Source organism: Stegastes partitus, unplaced genomic scaffold (genome assembly GCF_000690725.1).
Source record: "Stegastes partitus isolate 25-593 unplaced genomic scaffold, Stegastes_partitus-1.0.2 Scaffold677, whole genome shotgun sequence".
In the NCBI taxonomy this organism is placed as follows: domain Eukaryota; kingdom Metazoa; phylum Chordata; class Actinopteri; family Pomacentridae; genus Stegastes; species Stegastes partitus.
The window spans coordinates 137,795-164,557 of NW_007578408.1; the positions used below are offsets into that span (position 1 = coordinate 137,795).

At 39.7% G+C, this 26,763-nt stretch overlaps 1 protein-coding gene across 2 annotated transcripts in view; it reads left to right on the top strand.

Moving 5' to 3' along the window:
- cdk14 (cyclin dependent kinase 14) overlaps positions 1-26,763 on the top strand; it is a 144,003-nt gene that overhangs the window by 92,482 nt on the left and 24,758 nt on the right. Inside the window, exons 12-13 of one of the 2 annotated variants that reach the window (XM_008290500.1) lie at positions 4,977-5,131; positions 5,871-5,880. In XM_008290500.1, the coding sequence (XP_008288722.1) occupies positions 4,977-5,092 (116 nt within the window). In that variant the 3' untranslated portion in view covers positions 5,093-5,131; positions 5,871-5,880. Of the gene's footprint in view, positions 1-4,976; positions 5,132-5,870; positions 5,881-26,763 lie in introns of those variants that run through there. The other variant, XM_008290501.1, reaches the window with a different exon arrangement.

Below are 26,763 nucleotides of genomic sequence, written 5' to 3' on the forward strand. Positions count from 1 at the left end.
GCTCATTTGAATAGAATGTGTTACGGAAGAGTAGTGTAGTATAGACTTAAGTGGAACAGGGTACTATAATTTATATTACTATTGAATGTAACAGTATCTAATTAGGCACAGTAGAACCTTATAGTATAACATACATTGATATAGAATAGAAAAGACTCTCCCCAAAGTTTCAGTAAGAGTCAAACTATGGATGTGCAGAAGCCGGCATGATGCAGTGATGAGCATCGTTGCCTCACAGCAAAGCTGTTCTGAGTTGGAGTTGCTGGGAGTTTGCCTTTTCTCCTTCTCCTTTCCTCCTTCATGTGTGGGTTTGCTGAGGGTGCTATGGCTTCTTCCCACAGTCCATGCAGGACAAGTTGATTGGTGACTCTAAATTGCTCATAGATGTTACTGTGAGTATGAATGCTTCTCCTGACCTGTGATTGACCAAGGTGGTTATTACAAATAGATGGAAAACAATATATTTACTTTGATAATCACATTCTCGCCGCTCTGTCTCTCTCCTGTTTTGATTCTCCCTCTTTCCTCTTTGTGTTTTCCCCTTTCTCTTTCATGGGCTCCCTCAGCTCTCTCTCTCTCTCTCTCTCTCTCTCTCTCTCTCTCTCTCTCTGTCCATCTTTCTCTCTCTCTCTCTCTCTCTCTCTGTCCATCTTTCTCTCTCTCTCTCCTTTGCACTGTCTCTCTCCCTCTTTCTCACTGCCTCTATCTCTCTCTGCCTGTAAAGAAGCCAGCAGCAACCTGGGGTTGTTTTTGATCATGCAGAGAAAGCCTGTCTTATTATGTGGATGCCGTTGGGACAGTAAGCCTGGTCGGACCTCTGCCGGCCACTGCAGCGTGCTCAGTTTGATTTTCTATCTATCTCCTGACTTGTTGTTTGCCCAGACAAAAAGCACACTGAGGCACTCTTTAAATAAGCCCCGACAACCTGAAACACACAACATTTAGTGTTTAACACATAGCTCTGAACACATCTTCATTTTAGAGGCAGATTCCCCCTGTGTATTTTGGGTCTAAGAGTCAGAGGCTTTAGCCAAAGCTTCGCAGTTAGGCTATATTTCAATTAATCCCACAGAATTGGGTTATTGCATGAAAGTATGTCAGGGATGACTACCTATCCATATTGTTTGACAGGCTACATATACATACATCACCAATCCCTTAAGCTGTTATTCATTAGTGGTGTGAAAAGCCTGCTCAGCAGACCTGAGTGTGCTGCTACTGACATGGTGGTTATTATAATAAGAGAATTCCATTTTTAATTCCCCCCGATTAGGATTTTTCAGCATTATTAATCCTGTTATCAGCCCCCAGCAGGTTGTCATGTCTGAAAAGAATCAGAAAGCAGCGGTCACTAGGAGAGAGAGAAGAGAGAGATGGCTCATTTTGATTTTTGTCATGCTCGCTCACTCTCTCCCGTTCTCTCTAGACTTCCTTTATCTCTCTCTCTCTTCTCGGCACGCACATGTGACACAGGCAAGGCAGCAGAGCCACTAAGGGAAGAATGGGAGTGAATTAAAGCAGTTTATAAAATGACGACAGGAGTGGATAAACATAAAGTATCTTCCATGTGTGTGGATTTGCCGCTTGCACTTTTGTGGGGGAAGGATGTGTCAAAATTATGCAAATGAGAAGTGAGTGTGAGATAAAGAACTGGCTAATTACTCCAGTTGTGAGTATTTGGCTACAACTGCAGCATAGTAATTGTGTTCCACTCGAAAAAGACTGGAGCCAATGAGAACAGCCCAGTAAAAATGTATTGAGCTGTTCTGTGGATCAAACAAACCAAATAAAAGATATACTGACTTATACTGAAAAAAAATATGTCATAGTAAAGTCAAGTAAATGTCTCATCATTTCCTTGCAGGGATGAACAATATGTTTTCCATGGTCAGCTGTGCACTCTATTATCATGTGTATTATGGATTTATCCAGACAATACTCAGACAGATTACTGGGAACAATGACAGAATTATTGAGACAATAGAGCTCCTGAGGTTGCTGTTACAGTGTGGATTGGACTGTGACATTTTTAATTTGATTTTAGTGAGAGTGCGTGGGTGTCTGGCAGTGCAAGAAGTGAGAGCAAAGGCCTTGAATAAGAATAATAAAAAGCCCCTGTCTCTCTGGACTGTGATAGATTTACATGGATGTGGAAGTGAAACAAAAGAAAATCTTCAGACAGAGCAGTTGTCCTCCAGTTCCCCTGCTCTCTTGGCAAAACCCACTGACTTTATTTCCAAATTAGAGAAAAAGATGTGTTCTTCTCAGAATGGAGTTTGTGAATCCATTTCCCCCCCATAGGAATTTGGCTAATACACAGCTTTTTATCCTTATTGTTTCCCAAACTATAAGCAAAACTACAATGAGCAGAGTTGCAAAGAGACGGGAGCCTCATACTGAATTATGATATATCAGTTTTTAAATGATCATCTTCAGTGTTGCTCAACAGAAAAACATCAGCAGCATTAAGTTAAGACTCTTAAGATCCCTTCACACCCGATTCATGTCACAAAATGTCACTTTTTAGACTTACAGCTCAGTCAGATCTGAACATACAGATATTATACACTTATTTTACCTTTAGTTCTAGTTACATTTTCAGTTGAAGGTCCACAAATCTGCTCAAGAACTTCAAAATAAAAATGAATACTTGGCTGGGAATTGTCACATTTTTAATTATTTTTTTAAATATCGCAGTAATTTCGTAATAGTTGTTTGTGCCAGTTTGACAAACTGTCAGCACGTTGTGGGACAGACATTTGGGGCACATTTGATGTAATTATGTCTAAAAGCTGTGGTAAGGGTCTAACAGTATTGAGGAAGTTCAGTATGAAGCTTGGTTTTTTGAGTTACGATTCAGTCCGTTTGTTGTGAGAAAATATTTCAAAAGAAATGCCAAATTAGCCATGACTCTGCCCATAAGAGTAAGAGCACTCAAATCTTGCATACTGTACATATATTTTATATATTAAGTCCATGAAGACAATTGCAGTGTTTAACTTACATGAATGACTGAAGCCAGCAGTGACTCTTCTGATTTTAAGTTATATATAGCATATATAGCATATACTACCCTTTTCTCTCTCTGAAGAACCAACCACTGTGTCAAAGCGTGGTCCTTACATTCAATGTGAGCTTCACGTGGGGGTTTGTTGGTGATCCATGCAGTGTCGACAGAGAGACCTCTAACCCCAACGCAGAGCACCCCGACAGGCCAGTGATCTGATTAGTGGCATGCACTGGGTCTGTAAATAAAAAATAACTCAACAAAGACAACAGTTGGCACCGTTTCACATAGGAGTCCCAGTATTTTCTGTAAAAATCCCCCTGAAACTCTAACTGGTTCCTACCTTGAGCATTTGTGATGGGAGTGGGGGCACAAAGAAGAAGCAAGTCAGCATCTTCTGAGCCCCGACACCTTCTGTATTGAGTTTATGTATTAATGCCTTGTTAGTTTATAGTAATTGTCCAAATGTTCCAAATTTAAAGGACCATACCAGTATTTCTTTTCACATTTAAGCCGAATAATTATCATCCACTTATTATACTTGCTAGTCATGCCAGTGTTTTATCACAGCATTCAGCTGACTTTTCTCTTTTGCACTATTATGCAGAACAAACAGTGATCATGATTTCAGTCATAAAACAAACTGTGTTCCTGGGACTGTTCTCTCTGTAGATATGCATCACTGCAGTCATAGCAGGACAGATGTTCCACCTACCAGTAGAAGTAGATCACATTTCTGACCAAGACATTCCAGCTAGGTAGGATACACAACTCTGACAGCAAACGACAGTAAAAAATATGCTTTTTTGAAGAGTTTAGCACGTAATTGCAGAGCCACAAGCAACTGCTGTATGTTCCAGAGTCTGACATTTCACTTGATCCAAGGCTGGAGCAGCACTCTTCCCTCTCCCCCTATTCTTGTGTTTTCCTCGGCTCTCTCTGCTCAGTGAACTCCAGCTGAAACCTGGTTTGGTGCAATATTGGTTAAGCAGAGAGTGTGTCACCTTCTCTTCTTCATATTAGCTGCTTGAAATTTTATTTTGAATTACATTTCAGTTACATTTTGCTGTAATTCCTGTTTTTGACTGACTAGTATCTAGACATTCCTTCCCTGGTTATCAAGTGAAAGTATACTTATGAGTTCGCTAGGACATTTTTGTATTCCAAATTGCTTGAGAATCACTGCCTTTTTGATTTCTTCAATATGAAAGCATTTCAGTGATAGCTGATAGAACACCCATTGGTAAATAGCAAAATTTGTATAAAGCTGCTAATAACGCATTTGGACTACTCAACTTAAACATATATAGACTAATTCACTGCATGCTTCAGAGGTTAACTGAGAATAACAGGTTTTTAGAATTCAGAGCTCAGAATTTCAGAATTATGAGAAACTAAGTCATAATTACAAGATAACATCACCAACATTTTTTGGCTGAATGCTAAGTGCCCTATAGTTCTCCACTCCGAGGTCAAGAACAATAAATTGCATGCACTATTTGACTACATTATGACAAGTGGTTACAATACTAATATTGTTAATGCTCTACCAGTAAGATCATTTCACCATTTTATCACTAAAACTAAAGCAAAATTAAGCAGCTTTCACAAAAATCTATGTGCTTTTTACTGTATGATGCAATAGCTGTATTGAACAAATTCCAATGAAATGTAGGAAAATCTAACTTGCAATAACTGTGATATTGCTGTCTGTAATTTAACTGTAAGAACACAGGATTTACTTGAAGTGATTTCTTTAAAAAGCAAATGAGCTATGCTACATGAAGCAATTTTAAGATGGTTCTCCTCCTGACAGAAATATTAAAACCCCGAAAAGACTCACTGCAAATAAATATTCAAATATTCACTTTTTAATAAGCGTCTCTATCTTTAACAACTCACTTGGAAATGTTCTTCTTCCTGTCAGCCTACATCCCTCTAATCCGCTTGCGTGTTCTTCCCCCTGCAGTGTCTTCTATCTTCACCGTACCAAATGTCAAGCTGCAGACTGAGAGCGGGGACAGCATACAGGTGTGTGCACGAAGGAACAGTCATGGAAAGGCATCCTCTGGCAGCAAACACTGACCTGAGGCAGCATCCTGCACATGACTGCCTGACAGGTACGTGCTCATTATAATGCAAGAGACACACACACAAACAGTATGCTGGTGCTGCAGCAGCATGCAGTTGCACACACTCACAAGCAGAAAATGATACACACACACATGTAGAAGCAAATATGAGGGGAAAGTTCAGTTATCAGAATGGGGCAGCTGGTACAGTACAACAGTAAATAGCATGGATACCCTAAGTCTTGAAAATATGTGTCCACAGCAGAGGACACATATATTTATTTATACATACATATATTCCACCATATCTTCATGGTATTTTTCTTTTGTCCTATTTTGTATTTATATCCACATCAGTTTAACAGTGTAACCCTTGACAACGTAGTGTGTGTCAAGTGTGCCTCAGGTCATGGTGGTCCACATTTTGAACTTGCAGAAGAAGAAGAATGGGTTTCTCACTTGAAGACTGAAAGCATGCTAACGTGAATGCAGGGCTTGTGGATTAGCCTGCATTTAGCCTTGTCAGCATTAAAGCAGTTATTATGAGTTATGTGTGAAGCCAGTACTTAGAATGTTTAAGTAATGAACAAGAAAACATTCGCAAGCAGCAAAAACATATTGCTTGTTCTTGTCTTGTTATGAGAGTTTATGACTGTGTGATGTAAATCAAGCCCACTTTTTTAAACCTATAATTATATAGGTACTTATATAATATTATTATTAGAAATTATTATTAGAAAAGAAGGACGTTGACACAGTTAGTGAGAATTCCTTTTGCTATGTACCACTAGATGTAGTGAGTGTTACTGAATTATGCTAATGAAAAAGAAAAACAAGAGGATTTTCAGGCAAGTGCACAAACTGTTGTTTTTTGTTTGTGGATGTAATACATTTCTGTTAAAGGACATTTCCGGCTGCACAATGGCTCATGAATGCACCATTCCTCTACGTCGAACCCAGATGAGTGCTTTCATGGTGAAAAGCCAGTATACTAGTTTGTTAACAGAAAGGAAGAATTCCAGCTCATACAATATTGGTCAGTTGTGCAGTATCTTATAATTATTAAATAGTTTTCTCACAAATATGAGATCCTGAACTCATAATTACAAATGTTAACTTAGTACTGTACTCAATTTTAATATCAACAAAATAAAGGTTAAAAACATCATCAGAGATTTTCTATAAAAAATAAATAAAAACTTCTAGTATTATAGGTAAGGCCTTGCAATATGCTTCCATAGAGTCCCATAAGTTCTCCATTTTTACAAACCACTTGGTTACTTTCGAACCAGTTGATACCATTAAATAGTCCATGTGTTGCAAAGTATTTACATTGAAACAACTGGCCCTTTATTATATCTTACTTTATTCCTGTCTGTTCTTTTGTTGTGTTCCTTTCCTGGTGCTTTGATGGTAAAACATTGGAATTTCATGCTAATCTAAAGAAGGATAAGCACTACTATGTTAATACTAAAAATTACCAATCACACTAACTTGTACATTGTCGGTTGCTAGTTGCTATTTCTTTCCACTACTTTTTTTTTTTTAACTCTTGCTTTTTATGTCAGCTAATGCACTGAAAAATGTTGATACATCTTTAAAGTCAAATTCATATTAAAAGGGGGAAAAACCATGAAATAGTGATGTAGCACAGAAAACAGAATATACAGGAAATATAATGTGTTGAAACACATATGTGTGTAATGCAACATGATTGATAGTGTGCACATTTGATCATTAGCTGTTCAGTCAGGCATTTCTCCACCACTTATCTGCATCCCGCCAACCACCACAGTCTTTCTTTTAACACTGAAGCCATGAGATCCGTGCTGTCTGCACTGAACCAGAGAATGCAGTAATAGATGGAGGAATGGCTTTGAGTGGGCGAGTAGGGTGTCCCATTCTTTAGAGATGGGGGTCTCATTCACTACTCAGATAAAGCGGCACTATTTGCATGTAATAAGAGGTGCAGAGGCCAGGCACGGGGATAATGGTTGGCCTAATGATGGACTTGGAGCAACACAGGGCCACAACACAACACTGTGGACCAGATTATATCTGTAATTACTGACAGGTGCAGAGACACAGCAGACAGATCCACTCTTTAACTAGTCAAATTCAACTTTCTTCAGCATTTAATTTGGGGATGTTTTTTTCTTGGAAATGCACATCCTAAACACAAAGTAAATGTATTTACTATTCCACTGAATATGGTCAAGTGTGTGTACCCTAATCTGGAGGCTAATGGCGTTTCTGTGTGTGTGTGTGTGTGTGTGTGTTTGTGTGTATGTGTGTGTGTTTGCGTGTGTGGGTGTGTGTGCGTGTGTGTGTATGTGCGTGTGTGCATGTGGCGGGTGGAAGTCACCCCACCGAGAGAGCTGTGTCCTCTCAGCTGCTGCATTTACATTGAAATCAGCCTCTTTGTCCAAGCCTGTCCTAAAGCCTGACAGGCTGGGAGAGCTGCACTGATAGCAGCCTAATCCCTGTGCACACATTCCCATTAATACACTGACAAATTATACCAACACATGCACACGGCTATTTATACCTTCCCACAAATGTAACACATGCACATATTTAAGCTGGGTTTCCCATCAAGTAATTATTCTTGCAAAAAAGCTAAATGAATTTTAAAAAAATAAAAAATCAACTAAACTGTATGGAATATGCACAAACCTGCTATCTTTATTATCATTCTTCAAAGTGGTTATTTTTTGAGTAAAAATGCAAGGAAAACTGAAATAAATAGCAATAGAAAGTATATTACGTGCAGCCTGAAAAGCTGCCCTTGACTGTCTGATATCATCCTGTACCACAGTGTTGTTAGGCAACTGAATACTCATAAGACTAAGAATAACATTGGTTTTTATACTGACATAATCTGACTTTTGGTCTCTAGTGAAGCTACAAAAATGGTGAAGCTCTCTTTACAACTTCCCTGCTTCCCAACTGCACAGTCTTTCACTTCTCTACACCTTTCGTTGAATATTTAGTCTCCAACCCAAGCCACAGTTTAATTTGCCATTACTTTCTTTTTTTTCAATTTAATTTTATTTGATCTTGTGCATTAGCGTCTTTTTAAAAAAATATTTTTATTTCGTGTTTGCATCTTAAATTGTTCTACCATTTACATTTCAACTTCATTATTACTAGTTTGACAGCCATTTCTTAAGCATTTTGAACAGCTAATCTACATGAAATGTGCTACACAAATAGAGTTTGATTGACTGATCATTAACCCTGATGACATCATGATCATCAATTAGTCAACCAGTCAAATACTCTCATCGTGAAGTGTATGTCTCTAAACCCACTTTAGAGCCACTGGGGAAGTTGTTTTCAGTTTTCACAGTTGTCAAGTGTACCCTTTTATACCTCACGCTTCAAGTCAGCGTTGACACTTTCAGCATTTCACCAAGACCTTAAACTTTCCCAAATTATAAACCCTACAAGTGACTACAGCAACAATATTAATCATTCTTTAGTTGCCATAAGTGGGAAGTGGAGAAAAACAAACAAACTGTATTTAACTTAGTAAAATTTCAAGTGTATTTGCATTGTCCATGTGTCTCTCAGTCCATCTGCCCATCACCTACTAAAACAGAAATGTAGCAACAGCTAAGTATTGTTGCTATGGTACCTGCAGCATATCAAACCTCATGCAGTGATTTTTTTATTTTTTTAGTGGAGTTTTAGATTGATATTTTTAAACAGACATTTGCTAGCCAATCAGAAACAAGGATTTCCCTTCGCTTTCCTGTTATACTATATCATAGTGCATTGGTAATATACGATAGTAACGGATAATGAGCATCATGAGCTCTACTCAAAGGATCCCGATACATTATTTAATGTAATGTGTAACTGAATGTGTATAAGCCTGTTCTTAAAGCTCTGGTTCACTGGTAAAAATCAGAGGTAAAGGAGGTGAGGAGAAGGGAGACAGGGGAAGGGCAGAGCGAGGGAGGGAATAAAGAAGAGATGGAAGCAGAGGCTTGCGGGAGCAGGGCAGGATTTCTTTTTGTTGAGACAGCGTTGTATTATTTATAGGAGGTGGTGGAGGCAGGCCGCTTCAGACGGAGCAGAGCAAAGAAGGCGAGCAGCCCCCTTTCTCTTTTGTGGGTCTATTCCCAGTGGGCAGGCTTTGTGCTGGCTGGATGGCTGCCTTTGAGGAAACCCGGGCAGCTATTGAGCTGAGAGTGAAGGCCGGGCCCGACTCGCCTGCACTGAGACACAGCAACACTACAGCACTACAATGTCTGTCACTGCTGTGGCCAGAGAGGAAAAGAAAAGGAAAGCGAGAGAGTGACAGAGGATGGGGGAATAGTGGAAGTGTTTGATTTTGGCAGGGAGGGAAGAAAGAAATAGTGTTTTTGTGGTGAGAAAAGAGAAAGACAGAAAGAGATAGGATTGGACTGGAAAAAAAATGGAGGCGGGTTGGAGAAGAGAAGAAAGAGGGCAAAGGGATGAAAAAAAAAAAAAAAAGGCAGGTCTCCTTTACAGTACTGCACTGCATTGATCTATGTTTATTCATGATTCTGCATTATTCACAAGATTAGCTGATGCAACGTGGTGCTGAGGGTAGGCAATGGCTCCCCCCATCAATCCACTCAGTGACCACACAGTTCAACACTGAGTCCCAACAACAAGTAGGAGACAACTGCCCTGTCTCTGAGCTTCAACACACTTCACTTTAGGCTAGAGTATATGAAGAATTAGATGCAGTGTGCTCACAGTCAGAATACATAACAACACATGAAACATTGATTCAATCAGGGAGTGAAAAGCAACATGAAAGAGGTAAATTCAACAGCTCAGTGCCTCAGTCCAAACAAGAATTTAGCTGCTTGTATTTTGAAAGCAAATTATCAGATATAATAGATAGATAAGGTGATAGATAACATATATAGAATATTTGAATACTTGTCTAATGTAACGCGGTGCCTATGTCAGATTAAGCTAACAGTTCATTTGGAGAGTGTAAAGCTGAACTGTAATATTTTAATTGCCATTGACTTCAGTCGCTATATGTAATGTGAAAAGGGTCGATCACAGAAGCATTTTAGCATCTTTTAGGTCATTGTTTTGTGTGTGTGTGTTCTCTGTTGACAACGTTGTCTTGGGCAGCAGCAGGGTGCTATTTTAACTTGAGTGAAAACAGCCACCATAGCCCACCTGCCCAACACCAGACAGACACAGGCACCAGCAGGTGAAGATAGTGGAGCATTGAGCTGGATATTTATGTTAAGACATGGTAGAGACCAAAAACAGAGCAACAAGGTGGATAAATGTTGGGCTTATAGTTATTATTTTGGCAGTAAGATTGGTCTAAATGTATTCTGTAATGGATTGATGGGTGTTTGATGTTTGAGAAGAGGAAGAAGTTTTCATACTTTGCCAAAGGCTGAAAATGAAACTGAACGTGCATGTTTCCACCTGCAAAATGTTCAAATTCTGCACATTCTCATTTGTAGGCTTCCATTTAAACAATACACAGTTATATGGTCAACAATGCCAAGTAATTTTTGTTTGTTTATCCCATACAAACCATGCAGATATTTGCTCCCAACCTTTACCTTCACCTTTCAGTGCAATGACTTGGGGTCATAGGCTACAAATCTAAAGTTTCTGGTGTGTTTTTTGGTTAAATGTTCGTGTTGTACTGCTGTTGCGGAACTTTAAATAGCACATTCAAACACAGTTTTTTTTTCCTTCCAAAGTGATCTATGTGGCTGATTTCCAAACATGTTACTGTGACCATAGACTATTATAAACAAATGTTTGTATCACTGTCCGTATATGTTCATAGTGAGACAGCAGTACCATAATGAGGTTAACCTGAGAAACTCCATCTTCAGCTGTCAATTGCATCCAGCATCTTGTGAAAAAGTTAAACACAAATAAGTCTTCAACTTAAACTTGAAACATTTTTGATATTTTACAGCAGAATAAAAAGAATGGTTTAATGATTCCTGAGAAGCTGAGGGCTGAATTGAATGAAGTGAATGCATCTGACAGGATGTATTATAGTCACAGATCATGAAATACCTGAAGTGGCAATTTAAGGAGTAATTATATTAGACTTTTATCTTATCTATTAGCTTTCCAAATCAAATCAAAATGCATTTTTTCCTACCAACAGTGCGACTGCAGCTGTGCTGATAGCTGGTATATGTGGTTCAGTGCTGTTCTCTGAGCTTCTGTTGGTCACCTGGCTGGGCTTCACACAAAGCAGCCACCTTTGTATACTGTGTTTGTGCAGTCAGCCATCACAGGTCGGTGACAGGACACTCTGGCCCTGAAGCATCACTGTGTCACTTTGAAGATAACAGCTACAGGCAAAGCTAGACTGTAGTGTCCGGAATGTAGAGGTGCCAGCTATTTATCTAGCCGCGTACACACACACAGACATACACACTCACTTTCTAGCCTGAGGTATCATCTCAGTGACCATGCTACATTTCTTTTTTGGGAGGATGATAAAATGCAGGAAACCTTCATAGCAGCACAGGCATTCCTCTTGAAAGTAAAAGCGCTATTTGTCCCCTGGTGTGTTCCTATCCTGATGTCTGCCTACTAAAGCCATCACTGTCCAAAACGTACAAAGTCAACAGGACAGACAAGAATATTTTTGGATGTGTAGCAAGAAGAAATAGATTTGTGCAGTCCACAAAAACGACCTGTCAGAAAGTTTTTCTAGGTAGAGGACAAAGTGATTTAAAGTATATCCCTGCCTGAGGGGGGGAAATAGAAGGTGGGGGGAGGAAGGATAACCGGAGGCATAGCCTTGAGAAATGGAGAGCCTTCAGTCAAATCAGCCGGTTTTACTCTCCCACTGCCTCTTATAACCGTACAGTTTCAATGCCTGCCAGTAATGTGGGCTTTCATTTCATCCTATCCTCATGGAAAAGCATTGTGAAGGCACTAGATGTTAACTGCAGCACTACACTCTTTGTTAAAATGTGTATTCACTCACTTTCTAAACCTATTTGCCTCATTCACCATTTACATTCTGCTTTTATGGATGTGAAGCTTGTTCCACATGCACTCATTAAACCTAATGTTCCACATTTTATCTGAAGATAAACTGATGGTTTATGGTATGTGTATCTTTCACTATTGACTTCTATACAAAGTTTAAATCAAAATGTGCTGTGATTTTCCCCACTTTGGATCTTTACATCTTATCTTTCTGTCTGTTGTATCCATTCCTAAATCATTATGCAGCATCTGTTAGCTGTATGTTTTATTTTTTATTTTACATTGACTGGACCACCAGGTAAACCAGTGCAGTTTTGCTTGGAATTTTTTCCATGCCGGCACATTCTGCTATTCAATATTTACGTATGTCCTAGGGTCTTTGTGAGTCTAGTAAATAATGTCACATTTATGTACCAAGGGCATTGAGGTTGGGCTTGGAAAATGGGTGAGTGGCACATCAGGATTTCAGGAGACTGGAGTTTACATCTGGTCACCAATCTGCATTTGGCCTCTATGTTAGCCTTTTGCACCAGAGCTTCCCAGTACTAGAACTTGACCACATCTCTTAATAAAACTCAGCTTGCTGTCATTTGGAGAAGGTCTCCAGAGCTCTCTAGATGGATAAAATAAAGAGGCCCTCTAGTAACTGCTATGACTGAAATAGATCTACCATTTCTGTGCTTCATGTCTGTTCTATCAAATTTGGTAGAGTTGCAGATCAGAATAATTAAACTAAGTCAATTGCAGCACACATTGTTATAAGTTTGTTGTTGACGCTCAAATTGAGTGTTTTCATGAAGTCATAATGTCAGATTTTCAAATCGCACACTGGCCTGGTGATGGTATTGTTATTGTTATTGATATTGTACATATGCAGGTAAGGCTTATTGATACATTTAGCAAATTCAAATATGCAATCACAAACATATACAGGCATACATACATTTATTTTATTTCCTACAGCATCTAAACATACATACTCACACATGGTAATATCTAACAATATAACATAATGCCCTCTACACATACACACTTTGTTTGTGGGTGGAGCTACAGCACCCTTTGTATAAACAGTATTATACTGTATTAGATAATTATGCATGTGGATGTTTCCGGTGGTTTAAATTAATCACATTATAAGAAGAACCACTCTCTCTTTTATAAAACTAAAAGTACATTTCTACACGTATTACCCTCCTGAGAAATGACGGAGAGATGGCAAAATAATAGGACACAGGTTTGATGGATGCCTCCACGTCGCTGTAAACAAATCCCAACAACAGACGATGCTTTCCAGGTATGCAAAAAAAGGGCCATACCTTTTTCATTCCGTCTCTCCATCTCCCAGTATTATTTTTTTCTCCCCTCCTCTTTCCTTCACCATATGGCTTTCCCTAATGAGCATTGCAAATGTACCTCCTTCCTTTTTTGCCCCTCCAAAAAGAAAAGAAAAAACAAGTCCTTCTTATGTGGTGCAGCCAACAGCTCCTCTACAGCAGCAGAGCTAGAGCGTCTCATCTCAGCTGAGTGAATTAGTGTCAAATAAAGCATGCTAATGACTTTAACTTTGTCAGTTTGCCATTTGAAACATTGTGAGATAATGAGTTGAGCTCAGATTGGGAAAAGAGGGACTGTTCAAACTTTTATGCATGTACTGTATGTACGTTGCCTCCTTTCCATCACATCAACATTTAGCTGATTCATTCATCTAAAATGACTGTAATGATATCAACAGAGAGTGGGGAAGTCAGTTTTGAGTGATTCATGACAAAAAGGCTCAGATCAGTAGGATGCATGACATGGAAGGTCTTTACTACTAAACAAACAGGACTCTTCTACTGTAACTTGTGAGTAAGTCTGTGACTGTAAATAGTGACTTACACTGATTTTAAAAATAGTGTTTCCTTTCCCTGACACTTTCTGCACATCATTGATTTGACTTCTGTATGGGTCAATGCTTATAAGTCCAACTGCTGCTAACTAGTTTTCATACGTAAACAAGGCCTATTCTTTAATCAAAGATGCAACCCTGTCTCCTAGAAATTATGTTCATGTTATTACTAGATTGTTTCCCCAAATATGTGGTGGTTGCTGTTTTTGAACTTTTGTTTTAACAGATCAAGTACTATATTTTTGAACTGCATCAGGGTTGGCAGGAGGCTGTTGGGGTGGATGCTGGGTATACAGTGCACTTGACACTCATGCTGGAGAACAGGGTTTGTATCCAGATTCCCATTTGTAGTTCAGTTTAGGCAACAAAAGCACTTACATTATTAAATCAGAACACCGTCTTTCCCTAATTTTAACTTTGTGCCCAAATTCCATTTAAAATACCTTTTAAAATGTTTGACATTGACTCTGCAATACCATACATTTTAAAAATCTGTTTTAATGCTCTGATGTCACACTGACTTCGGACAATCAGTGAAGTGTTTCTGTTCATGACACGAAAGAGAACGGTTATTGTCACAAACAGCAGGTGTTTTTTTAGTCATTACAATTACAAGTTAAACTAAGAAAAATAGCCTCAAACATCCTTTCGCTGCAACTGGAAATTGCCGAACTCAACCTGAATTCCTATTTGTCCTCGTTTTATAATTCTTATATCTGTTGGTGAAATAAAATGTTCAATATTGGCCTTTGATCATGTCCATGCTGTTCAGACACCACAGGCCCACATGCATATCCACATGAACGCACACACTCAGGTATGAAGATGTGAAGACTAATGAATATGCAGAACCTCTACATGCTCATTATCCAAAAGACACGTCGTGTTACCCTCAGAGAAAATAGCCCTGTTTCTTTCTGTATTTGTAAGGACACTTCACATCGCCTACAGAAATGGGATTTTTCCTTTAGACCCTCTGTATTCTGTATGTACCATAGCTGGACATATTTTATGAAAATCAGATTGAGAAGCCAGTCTGAAGGAAGTAGCGTGTGGACAGCGGAGCTTTTGTCCGAGGAACATTTAGTTGCTGAAGTGGACTGAACAAACTGAGGAGCTTTTGTGTGTGGTAGGAAGTGTGTGTGTCTGTGTGTGCAAGCATGGGTTTATGTCTTATGTATGTGTGTAGGCCTGTTCTCAGCCTTCACAGAGGAGAAGAGCAGTATACATATGTATTAGCTGGTCATATAGCGCTTATATATACTGTTTTCATGAAGGAGATTCAAAGCATGAAGAGCCTCCAGTGGTCCCTAGAGACTCCAATGTTTATGGCAATTACTGATGATTTTTCTGTTTTCAGGGCCTTATGTGTAAAGGGGCAGAAATGGAAAGTTTGTCCTGAGGGTGATGTCTGAAAGGTCACAAAGTCATCGCAATCAGAAAGGTTTATCCCCTCAGGATTATGAATCTGCCCATTAGATCATGGGCTCGTATTCATTGTTCACGCCAAGGTTAGCACAAGTTTGAAGAGTGATGGAATCTTTAAAAAAAAACAACAGAATACTTATTATCCATAGATGAACTGTGACAAGTTCTCCAAGATGCTGACCAACCTACCTGTCAAGTGCCTGGAAACGCTGTGTGCATCAAGGAGAAGCAGTGCTGTTTTGTGGGCTCCTTGGTATTATTTTTGAAGGCGTTCTCACTTTACTTTTAATGCCTAAAGCATTTGCACAGTGCTATATCTATAATATATGAGATACCTTATTTTAGACCACAGCATTGGATGGATCACCTGCCTAGTATAATGATTCAGTGATTGTCAGACAGCGAGCAGCCACAACCCATCCCAGTAACAACCTGCAACGTACACTGCGTTCTTCAGTAAAGCCTGCTCAGCTGCCATAGATTTTTTTTTTTCAAGGTTTTGATAGCAGCTATGAATCAAGCCTAAAGGTTTACTGTAATTCTGATTCAGTTTTATTATCCTGACTTGGCTGCTAGGACATCCAATGATGGTCTCAATTTTCTTCTCAACGATGACATGAAAATAAATGCGTGGGAAGCACTGAAAAATGATTATGAATAGTTTGGTATAAAATGGTCATATTTAATGATACAGATTTCAGCACAAAAGATTGAATGCTTAGTGCAAATGGGCAGTCATTCTTCAACATCTTACACTGCTTGTTGGCTCTAGCACGAGGGTCTTGTGACTGCTGTACGGCAGCAGATCTGTTTTCCCAGCGTTCATCAGCAAGCCGAGGCAGGAAGTCAGCAGGAGACTGACTCGATCCGAATTGGACACGACTCACAAATTATACACTCGCAGGGGAGTCTGCATGTTAACAGCACACTACAACCCTGTATATGAGCGAGTAGCCTGGAAACACTGGGCCCAGTATACATGAGCTCACACTGCAGGGGAAGAGAGCGGCAAGAAATGAATGTCAGTGCATGAAAGGGGGGAGTGTTAAAGGAGAAGCTGGGGGAACGCTTCCCTGCCATTCGGCCTGTTTAGAGAAACTGCAAGGAAATATTATGATTATTAATACCCTTTTGAAGTTGTATTCAGTTGACCTGCCCCTGCAGTGAGGTAAGTGTGCTTATTCTGCCAGCAGGATCGGTTGGCCTTCACTACCTGACATGTTGATGAATACTAAACGTAGCATCTGTAAAGAGAAGAGTAGGGCAAGCTCTGCTGCCGTAGCCGACAGGCAAAGCAGTGAAAGTGTCTGTTTGTTAAGTAGCACAAAGCTCCAGGCTCAGGTGGGTTCAACTTTGGTTATTTTCATATAGAGTGGAGCCAGTGCATAGCATTGGCCTGGCACGCTCACAGTTACTTATATAGCACCTGTCAACAAGGCTTTACATGAGACTTAATGAAACGGAGATTTAAAAGAAACACTGGTTGATATAATTAGTGAGGATTAAGCAGTGTATAGATAACGGATGGATGGATGGTTGATATAATAAGACATACATACATCTATGGAATTTTAAAGGATTCAAAGTAGAACAGAAGATAAAATTAGGCTAAAAGAGAACAGGACAGGTAGAACAGTAGAATAGCATAGGTCTGGTCAACTGCTGATAAATTTGTTTTTTTCTAAAGACTTGCTGAGACACAAGCCCTTTACTTCTTGATTTATATTAAAGTGATAATAGTCTGTCTTAAATAGTTTGTCTTTATGGGAAATGTTAGAGTGATCGCTGAGTACAAGTGTAGCTTTACAGACTCTCATGCTGGACCCTACAGTTCTTTCCTCACAGAATAATTGTTTTTAGTTGCCTAACTAACCATACATAATCCTGAGTTTTGCACAATCAAAGCGCTGTTAGGATTTTGTGCGTCATTATTGCATTTTGAACTCATAGAATTTCCACAGAAGATTTTTTGTGTATTAAAAATGTGCATGATGGATGAAAAATGCTTTGAAACAAATTAATTCAGTCTTTAAATACTTGCTTATTTTAGCCCTCATAACTTGCCTTTTATCTGGTCAAATGGAGACAAGTCAAATTTTAATGATACAGATCACTAGTACAAATTTGTCCCAGGGGGCTTTGCAATACTCTCTATCCTTACAATTCGGATGTATAAAGTGTACATAATAAACCTCCTTAACCTCTGAAGCCCCAGGCTTTTTTTTTTTTTTTACAATTTCCTCCCACAAAATCATGCCAAATAGGCCAAAGTGAACAAGTTTGGCCTCGATGGATCAGAGAGTCTTGGAAGAATTTTGAAATACAAAAGGTCTCCTTGTCCATATCACCAGACCAGAGAGAGATCTGAAAATCATGAGTAAAATTAATCATTTAGTTCTGCCCAATCCAAAACTGTGCTTTACAAAGTAAATAACATCCTTATACTGCCACAGAGTCAGTGAACACTGGTGATACTGAACCTGTTTTAAATATTCTCAGTGGCAAACCCATTAGATTTGATGCAACAGAAATGAAGCACAACAACACTACATCCATTTTAGTCAAACTGAACGACCTCGTCACTGAATGTACCGTGCTCTGCAATTAATAGCCAAGGGTTGCATTTTAATAACAGATACAAGCTGGTCCTGGTGCAGCGGCATCGAGGTGGAAATGCTTAATAGGACAAGGATGCACAAGAATGGAGGGATCCCAGACATTCAACAAACCAGTACAAATACAATATGAACAGTTAAAATGGCAAAATTATCTATAGATACTAAAAACATGCAATACTGAAAGACTGAACAACACAAGCAGTACGTTAGATAGATTCAGCGCTGGCCTTGAGTTGGCTTTTCAATGTAACGTGTCCCTGCCCACCTGGCCACACTTCCCCTTTCCAACATGGCTCCTAACTATCTGATCCAGGAGCAGCCAGACAGTGCAGAGCTTTATCACAGCTGTACAGAACTGTGGCACTGGCTGGTACAACACAAGGCCACGGCCATGGCTGGCTGGCTCCGCTGCAGCAACACATTCCTCTCCAAAAAAACACCCCCTTGCATCTCTTCTCCCTATCCGTCCGCTTCATCCCCTCCTCCATCACTCTGCTCTCTCTACTTTCTCTTACAGCTTTGCTTGAAATTCTTAATTGTAATTGCTTGCTTGCTTCTGAACTTTTTTCAGGATACGTTTGGACACTTGTCTACTGACCAGACCTTCTTCCTTTGTTGCAAGTTTCCTACATTGTTTTCCATACAACACACTGGGTGCTGCTTGGGAATAGTTGGCATTGGGAAAATAATATATGAAAGTAAAAATCCTCCCTTGGTACCAGTGGAACCTGATTTTAGAGGAATTTAATGCCTTTTATTATACAAAAGTAAATGTCATCTTACTTCTACAAGAAAGGGTGAATTGTGCAGATTTGCTCCTCTTTAAATCCAACCACTGAGCCAAAATGTAACTTCATAGCTGGAATGCTAGATTGTTGCTATTAATGTAACATGTAATGGTATGCATACAACAAAAATAATGATATCATGCATGGTACTTATTCAGAGCCTTGATATTTATTAGTTGAATATGATGCTCTTTCACATAAGCCAGGCTTAAAAGACAAAATGACATGCTGTACTTTTTAACGTGGCTGTGTGTAGTCATGCAGGTGTTTTTTATTTCATCTTTAGGACTCTTATGAAATTAACTTCTGTACTCTAAAACAGGGTGCTTAGGATTTAGTGTTTGGTACTGAGAGCATTGAAAAATGACATTGAAAGGAAAGCAAGTGCTGTGTGTAGGCCTATCAGTAATTTTTCAGTGCTGTGAGCACCATAAATGAAACTCATTCACCTCTATTGCAGTGTTATTGCAGCATAAGTTTTAGAGACATATCTGGAAATCTAAACACCGCTGGGGACCACTAGGGGTGAAATTGTGTGTTCTTGTGTTTGTAGGTGGACTGACAATTTTATCTGAAATGTATAAAGGACTACATCAAATCTTATCGCGATTATGTTTAGAATGAATTCAAACATGCTGTATGTTGCGTCTGTCTGTTGAGCAGCCCTCCTGGTCGTCTGTGGTCTGCGTGGGTTCAGTATAGACTCTCTGAGGCCAAAGGTTTCCTGGCAAAGCCTCCCTTTGCCTGATCCTCTCTGAGCTAAATACAACCCGGCACCTCCCAGCAGCCCTCTCCGTGTCTTCCCATGCCCCAGCCAGTCTGCCCTGTAATGGGTTCAGTCTCCCATACAATCCTTTCACTCCTCAATGCTCTGAATATCCTTTTTGCTGCCTTTTTCTCTGACCGGCAGTCCCCTCCTCCCTCCCAGCCCCCTCACCCTTCCTCCACCCCTCTTTCTATCCCTTTAGGAGTGTGTCCATGAGTTTAGAAGAAGGGGGGACTGATGTGTTTCTCAGCGGCCGGTCTTGTCTGATGCAGTGAGGCCATCTCACTCCCACGGGGAACATGTTATGTTGGACTTTGTCTCCTTGAGCTTCACACTGAGCCCTTTGCCCTTGTAACAGAAGCTGAACCAAGCTCTAAAGTTATACCTGCTTTTCACTTCAGAGAGCGAGTCCTCTTTAAACAGCAACATGTGTAAACTTTGTACGACATAGTTTCCACTCTGTCAGTTCTAACACATTCTAAACAAAACAGCAAAACGCCAGCTATGACACATTTTAGGCATCATGAAATCCAAACCATTTCAACTCATTTATGCACTGCACTTTTTTCCCCCTCTTGGCAAAACTATAAAACATTTTGTATATTTATTATGTTGCAGCAGAAGGAGCAGAGCCTTTCTTCTGTGCCATTCTTCTGCCTAATGTATGCATGTGACTGGGTGAGATGGTTGAACACAGCGTGGTGAGCAACAGAAAGGAGACGGAGGATTGCGAGGAAGCTGTTGCATTATTCATCATGTTGGATAAGGTTTAATTAAAAGTGCTGCTCGGCATTGTGAGAGGAATGAATGTGTGTTTTGCCTCGCCTGTCGCTGCCTCATTCACGTTCGCCATGCTCGACTTATCAAAGCAGCCCCTTGGCCCCTCCCCTTTTGCCAGTGTAAGTTCGCATAATGCCGCAGCCGAGAACCTTGTGATTACTGGAGAGAACGAGCGGCACTGAGCTTCACTGCGGCAACTGCTGGCATTCACCAGCCTCTGTAAAGAATTCCACTGGCACAAAACAGAGAACTATATCAGGAAGTGTGTGTGTGTGTCCATACCGTGTTTCCCTCCAGCATTGTGAACCTAGAAATAAGAGTATTGGTGTTCGCATTCAGATGCTATCGATGTGTTTTTTTGGTTCCAAACTGTTTTTCCCCCCAAGAGTCTCTAAAGGAATGTATAAGTCAGTGTGTTTTCATCAGCTGGATTACCGAATAAGTTCCTACAATTCTCCATTTCTGCTTCAAACTGATATTGCATACTTTATACTTACATTTGTATAAATACATTTGTTGTTTTCAGTCTTTTTTCATAGAGGTGAAGGTACTTGTCAGCAACAAAGAACCGGGCTGAACTCTGTCAAAGATAAGACTGGCACAATTCTAGTCAACAAATTCCAAACAACAAAACGAATACATTAGTCCACCACTGTGGACTTTCTTGTTTCTCAGTTCTGTACCAGCTGGTTAAGAGAAATTTTTTATTTTTTCTTTTTTTTTAATGCTTAATTATTTTCAAAATCATCCGGACTTTGAAGATTTTAAAAATATTACTCGCACAGCAAGAAACAGTGCACACCAAGGACTATTTTACACTGTGGATGAATCTGCACTACTGCTGGGTATTTCTGTCAGCAGGTTCAGTGTGTGTGGAACTGAGTCTAGGTAAACTATGGTGTGTGTAGTGAAGGAACATGCCACCCAGTGCAGTAGTGTGAGTCACTTTTTAATAGTGGAATTTTATACCAGGCTTTGATACATAATACTAGTTAGCATTTGTTGCACATTTTTATTGGTATTTGGAATACCACAACCTTAATCCTTTGAGCAAAACGGCATGGTGTCTGATGACTTTGCTCATCGTCACTTTTTGCCATTTGACATATCTGTCAAGACAGGGGTGCCTTATTTAAAATAATAATCCTGTAATATCAATGTTACTTAATATTTCTGTTTTTATCATCCATCAGACCAATGGTTAACCATTGCCTGTTAAATAAAGTCCTATTAAAATACATGAAGAGCACACTGTAACTTATTTAGAACACAGAGATGATGTGCAGTGATCTACAAAAAAAAATTCAATAAAGATTTTAACCAGTTCAGACGAAACAAACACCAAAGTACTATCAGCAGTCTGCTATGAGTTACTCTATTTGCACGGTGGGAAGCACTTTATAGAATTTAATGTAGGTACAAGGGCAATTGAAACTGTTCTGTTCTGTTGACAAACCTAAATTTAAACCATTTTACATGCACATATAGAAAAAAAGTCATTTGGAAGCCACAAACTTGGTTTCCCATGGAACCCCAAAATAGTTGCACAAATAGTTCAACAATAGTTGGACCTGAAGCACAAACCAAGAAAACGTCATCTGTGGGCATCTCCTATTTAAAATGGAAAAACAATGAAAAAAGTCTGCAAATAAAAACATTTTACACAACATATGTACATTCTCACCATCTGTCTATGTACAATGTATAACTGGCATAGAATAAACTGGGACTGAAGCGGGAGGCAATGTGAAGGCTGGCTACATATGGGCAGTGGATTTTCATTGTTTAGAAATTAATCTTATAAACATGACTTATTTTAATAAAAGTCCTTCTGCGTCAGGTTTTAGCTTATTTTGTTCATTACAGGGCAATAATAAGATAATTAATATAACCCTTTAGATCAGCAAAGGTAGGGAATATTTTCATGTTGTATAGCTGTTATCACATTCCCAACATTTCCACCCAGCTTCTTTAGCTACAGACTCAAAATGTGCACAGGAACAGGTGTATGGAAATGTACCCAATAAAGACCTTCTCATTTAAAGTCAGGAAAGTTAACTTAATCCTCTGATATTGTGCTTAGGATGCGCAGCATGAGGTGTGTGTCAGAACTGAGCTGTAGAGGAGTCTAAACAAAAGACAGCCAGCCCAGTCAAAGATAGAGCTCTGCGTGGCCTGGAGGAAAACCAGCAAACACACTCATCCTCAGCACGCACGCACACACACACACACACACACACACACACACACACACACAGAGGATGAACAAAGAGAAACAGGAGGTATAGATTGACTCATCGTGGTGGGAGTACGGTGCAGTGATTTCACGCCTGGTTGTTGGCTAACAAGGCCCTGCGCTTTCTGCACTGCAGGGCCTGTTATTAAGTGTGTGTGTGTGTGTGTGTGTATGTGTGTGTATGTGTGTGTGTGTCTCTGTCTGTCTGTCTGTCTGTCAACAGCTGTGTGTGTTACCAGGGAGATGGACTTAAAGCCCCAGCACTCTGGGGGGGACAGAGGAGTGGTAGTGGGGGTGTGGGGGAGGTGGAGCCCACTTTGTCCCACTGGAACACAGTGAGGTCCAGCTTGCCCCCTCCACCACCTCATCCCCACCAGCCTCCCCCCCCACCGCCTCATCCCCATCAGCCTCCCCCCTCAAGCCCAAATCCCGGTCCCAGCACAGCCCGCACTCCTGTGAAGCCCAGCACCGGGGGTGTTTGGCAGCTTATTAACCCTTTGCGGTGTTTACCCAGTTGCAGCTATGTGTCTGTTCTCAGCAGGACGTTGCATCTTTTTCCCGTTCAGGAAAAAAACCCAGCAGCTGATTATCCCTACAAAGCCACACCTTTTTGTTTTTTTCTTTTTTTTCGCAAAACCATTAGGGTGATCTGATTATATTGTTAAGTTATTACTCTGTTTATTTGCTTAGTTGACTTCCTGATCTTTGAGAATTGTTAGCATTTTTCACATGATATGCCTCCAAGCGGGTCAGCTTCTTTTAAAGACTGATTGGAGCTCACTGCCTGACTCTCCATCACGGCCTCTGCTCACCAAAAGTTGTTGCTTTACCTCTTAAACTGCTTCAATACTACGCACCAGCAGCAAATGTAAAGATGCCTGACTGACACTAACAGCCAAACACTATAACATACTCCTGGCTGTAACTCATAGCCCACAAAACAGCTCATCCTAATGGGAGTTATTTTGCTGTAGTATTTATAATCGTGTCATATGATCCAGACACTGTGACCTACTTGTGTTATGATAGATATGAAGCAATTTGATTGATTGCATAAAACAGCATGAGTCTTTATTACCAAATACATGACATCACACATAATCTCTGTTAGACAGAAGCCCTTTTCCGACAAGTTATTTATTTTACGTTAGTGTATCTTATAGCTTTATGTATAATGTATGACCGTTATGGCCACATCAACCTGCTGAGTTATCTCGTCATCTGTATGAAGGAAGAGCAGCTATTTGATCTCAGTGTCAGACCAGTTTTTATATTTTCGTTTGTGTTGCTGTCCAAAACAACCTTTGCAGTGAACCTCATTGCGCTCAAATAATCATCAAGCATCACTTTCTTGACTTTCTGTATTGTTTGGCCCACTAAACGTAAAAACGTCTTGTGTGTCCTACCGCCTAATGGGACTGCAGATTTATTTCGCACTGAAATTATATTGTCAATCCTTGGTTTTCATTGGAACAAGTTTCAAGCGTTTACAGTCAGTGTTTTTCACTTGGAGCAGAGACTTTGTGCAGGGTGTTAACTTTCACACTGGAAACACTCCCTGCTACCTCAGACTTGAAGTCAGTACTGACTTACTGGAAAGACCGACCGGTCCCCACATGGCCTAACATGAGCTACTTACATTTTGCCAAAGGACTAAATGTCATAATCAAAAGCAAATACTAAACTTTACAGTGTTGCCTGACACTATCCTGTGTTGGTCTTGTTAGTGTAATTCCTTAGAATAGAATAGAATAGAATAGAATAGAATAGAATAGAATAGAATAGAATAGAATAGAATAGAATAGTAAAATACTTTATTTATCCCAGGCCTGGGAAATTACTGTGGTACAGCAGCAGCAAAGAAAAAACACCAACCACAACAGAAAAGGGCTAAAGTTAAATACTATTTAAAAATGAAAAATAAAAAATAAAGTGAAATTAAAATAAAATAAATAAATAAAACAACATGATCTGTTCTTTAAATTGAAGCTCCAGAATTCTGACTCAATATGAGTTCAGGAGGCGGAGAGCAGCAGGTGAGCCAGCTGTCAATCACCAGCACATGGCAGACATCAAAGCCTTCTATAAGCCTTAAGATCTTATTAATTGAGCAATAATTTCCAAAATAACCATCACTACTCACTCCGTATTAAGCAATTCAGGTCATAATGATTTGCTGAAAAAAAGTATTGAGAGGGAAATGTAACGTGCATACAGAGCACAGGACTGTGATATCAAACCACAGCTGGAATCCTGCATCCCTCATTCACAGACTGATATAACCTAGTTTCACTCTGGTTTCAGACCTCTGAATTGTTTCCTTCTATGTGTTCATGAATTTAAGCAGGTCTGGTGTTTGAACCATATACAAAAACTACACCAACAGAAAACAATGACAAAAATGTCCACACACAAATGACTACAAAAGTGACCACATGAATTAAACTGAAGCAGCTGTACAGGTGGTTGACAGCTGATTTGCATATACACTATATATTTTATGTGTGATTATCAAGATGAGAAGTTTGGAATTTCAAATAGGTTAAATATTGATTAATTCAGGACAATGGATTTGGGATTCAGGGTGTGACACATGCTCCCTAGTGTCAGAGAACTTTGTAAGCACAGCCACCTCCCTGATCTCCTTGCAATTAACCCCTTAAGCCCCGGGCTAGTTTCTGAAGTTTCAACCTGAAAAAACATCACAAAATTCAGTCGGTAACAGCTGAGCAACTGTAAGGCACAAATGAAGAATCTGCGTCAGAGGCACTTGGGAGAATTTTGAACTAAAACAAGTCTCTGTGTCCCCATCACCTGGTGTAGCTCCAGAAAATGTTCACACTGTAAATTACAGTGAACGGAGTAACTAGCAACCTTATAACGATGACAATGATGTTATTTAACCCGTTTTAACAATTTCAGTTGCCAGTCTAACAAATTTGATGCAGCAGAAATGAACATATGTTTCAATACTTGTAGCACGCCAGGGAGCCTCTTCATTGAATGTGTCATGGTCAGCAACATTCGAAAAATGGCGCGGGTTGTTTTTTTTATATAAGACACAACCAGGTCCATTTCCATCTTTCACCCTCCAGAGTGGATGGAGTTAAAGTGCTATGTTAACAATAAATATTTCACAACTATGCTCAATTTGAATACTTTTGTTTTTAGCAGTAAAGAGGTTGCACATACATTTAAATGTTTTCCTGGCTAACATTACGTTTTGTCCAAAACGTGTGCTGTTTTGACAAGAACAATCAAATTTCAACCAAGGTTCACTGACTAACTTTTTCCTAGGCTTTCAGTTTGCTCAGCTGCCTTGCAGTTGGTTTGGTAGTTGTTAGTTTAGTTCGGTATGAAACTTTGATGTGATAAACAGGTGGTTCTATGCAAGAGTGAAGACAAGACAAGCTACGAAGACCTGTAGTTGTGATTGTAAGCTTTTGGAAACATTAGTAAGTAGATCTTAAAGAGGTATCACTTTGTAAATAAATTTTCACACATGAATATTTGCCAATGCAAATCAGGTGTTTTTTGTTGTTGTTTTGTTTTTGTTTTATTTTTATTTTTTTACATATGTCTAGGAGACAGGGCTTGGGTGTTGTATACACTGGCAGCAATGTACATCATAACATCCTTCTGTTCACCATGCCTCTGTTCACCCTTCCATGAGAAAGTGCAATCTCAACCTCAGCATGCAGTCGGGATACACATATGTTCACCACTGCAAAAACAAACAGTTCAAGACAGATTTCTTTATTAAGCAACTTAAAATGGCAATGTTTAACTGTGCTCTCTGCATCACTGCACCCTCAATAAGCCCACCAATAATAGCATTTGTTCATGTGTCTGTTAAATATGAGCAGATGTTGAGCAGCACCTTCAGTCTGAAATATCAGGGCCTTTACAAGCCGTTATCAGTGAAAGCCCAGCGTACCGTACGGCTGCCTGCTCACTGCAGTGCAGCCTGGTAATTAGTCTTTTTTAAGTGTAAATGGGATCTCTGGTGGTTTGTCATGGACCGTGAGGTTCATAGAGATTATTCGTTTTTCAATCTCTGCTCATCTACTGAGTGTGTGTTTCTGCAAGTTTGTGTGTGTGCATGTGTTAGTGCTGCAGGCTTGAAACAAAGTGGCTGCTCTAACAGAAGGCACAATTACTGAAATTCTTTTTTTTTTTCTTTTTTTTTTTTTTTC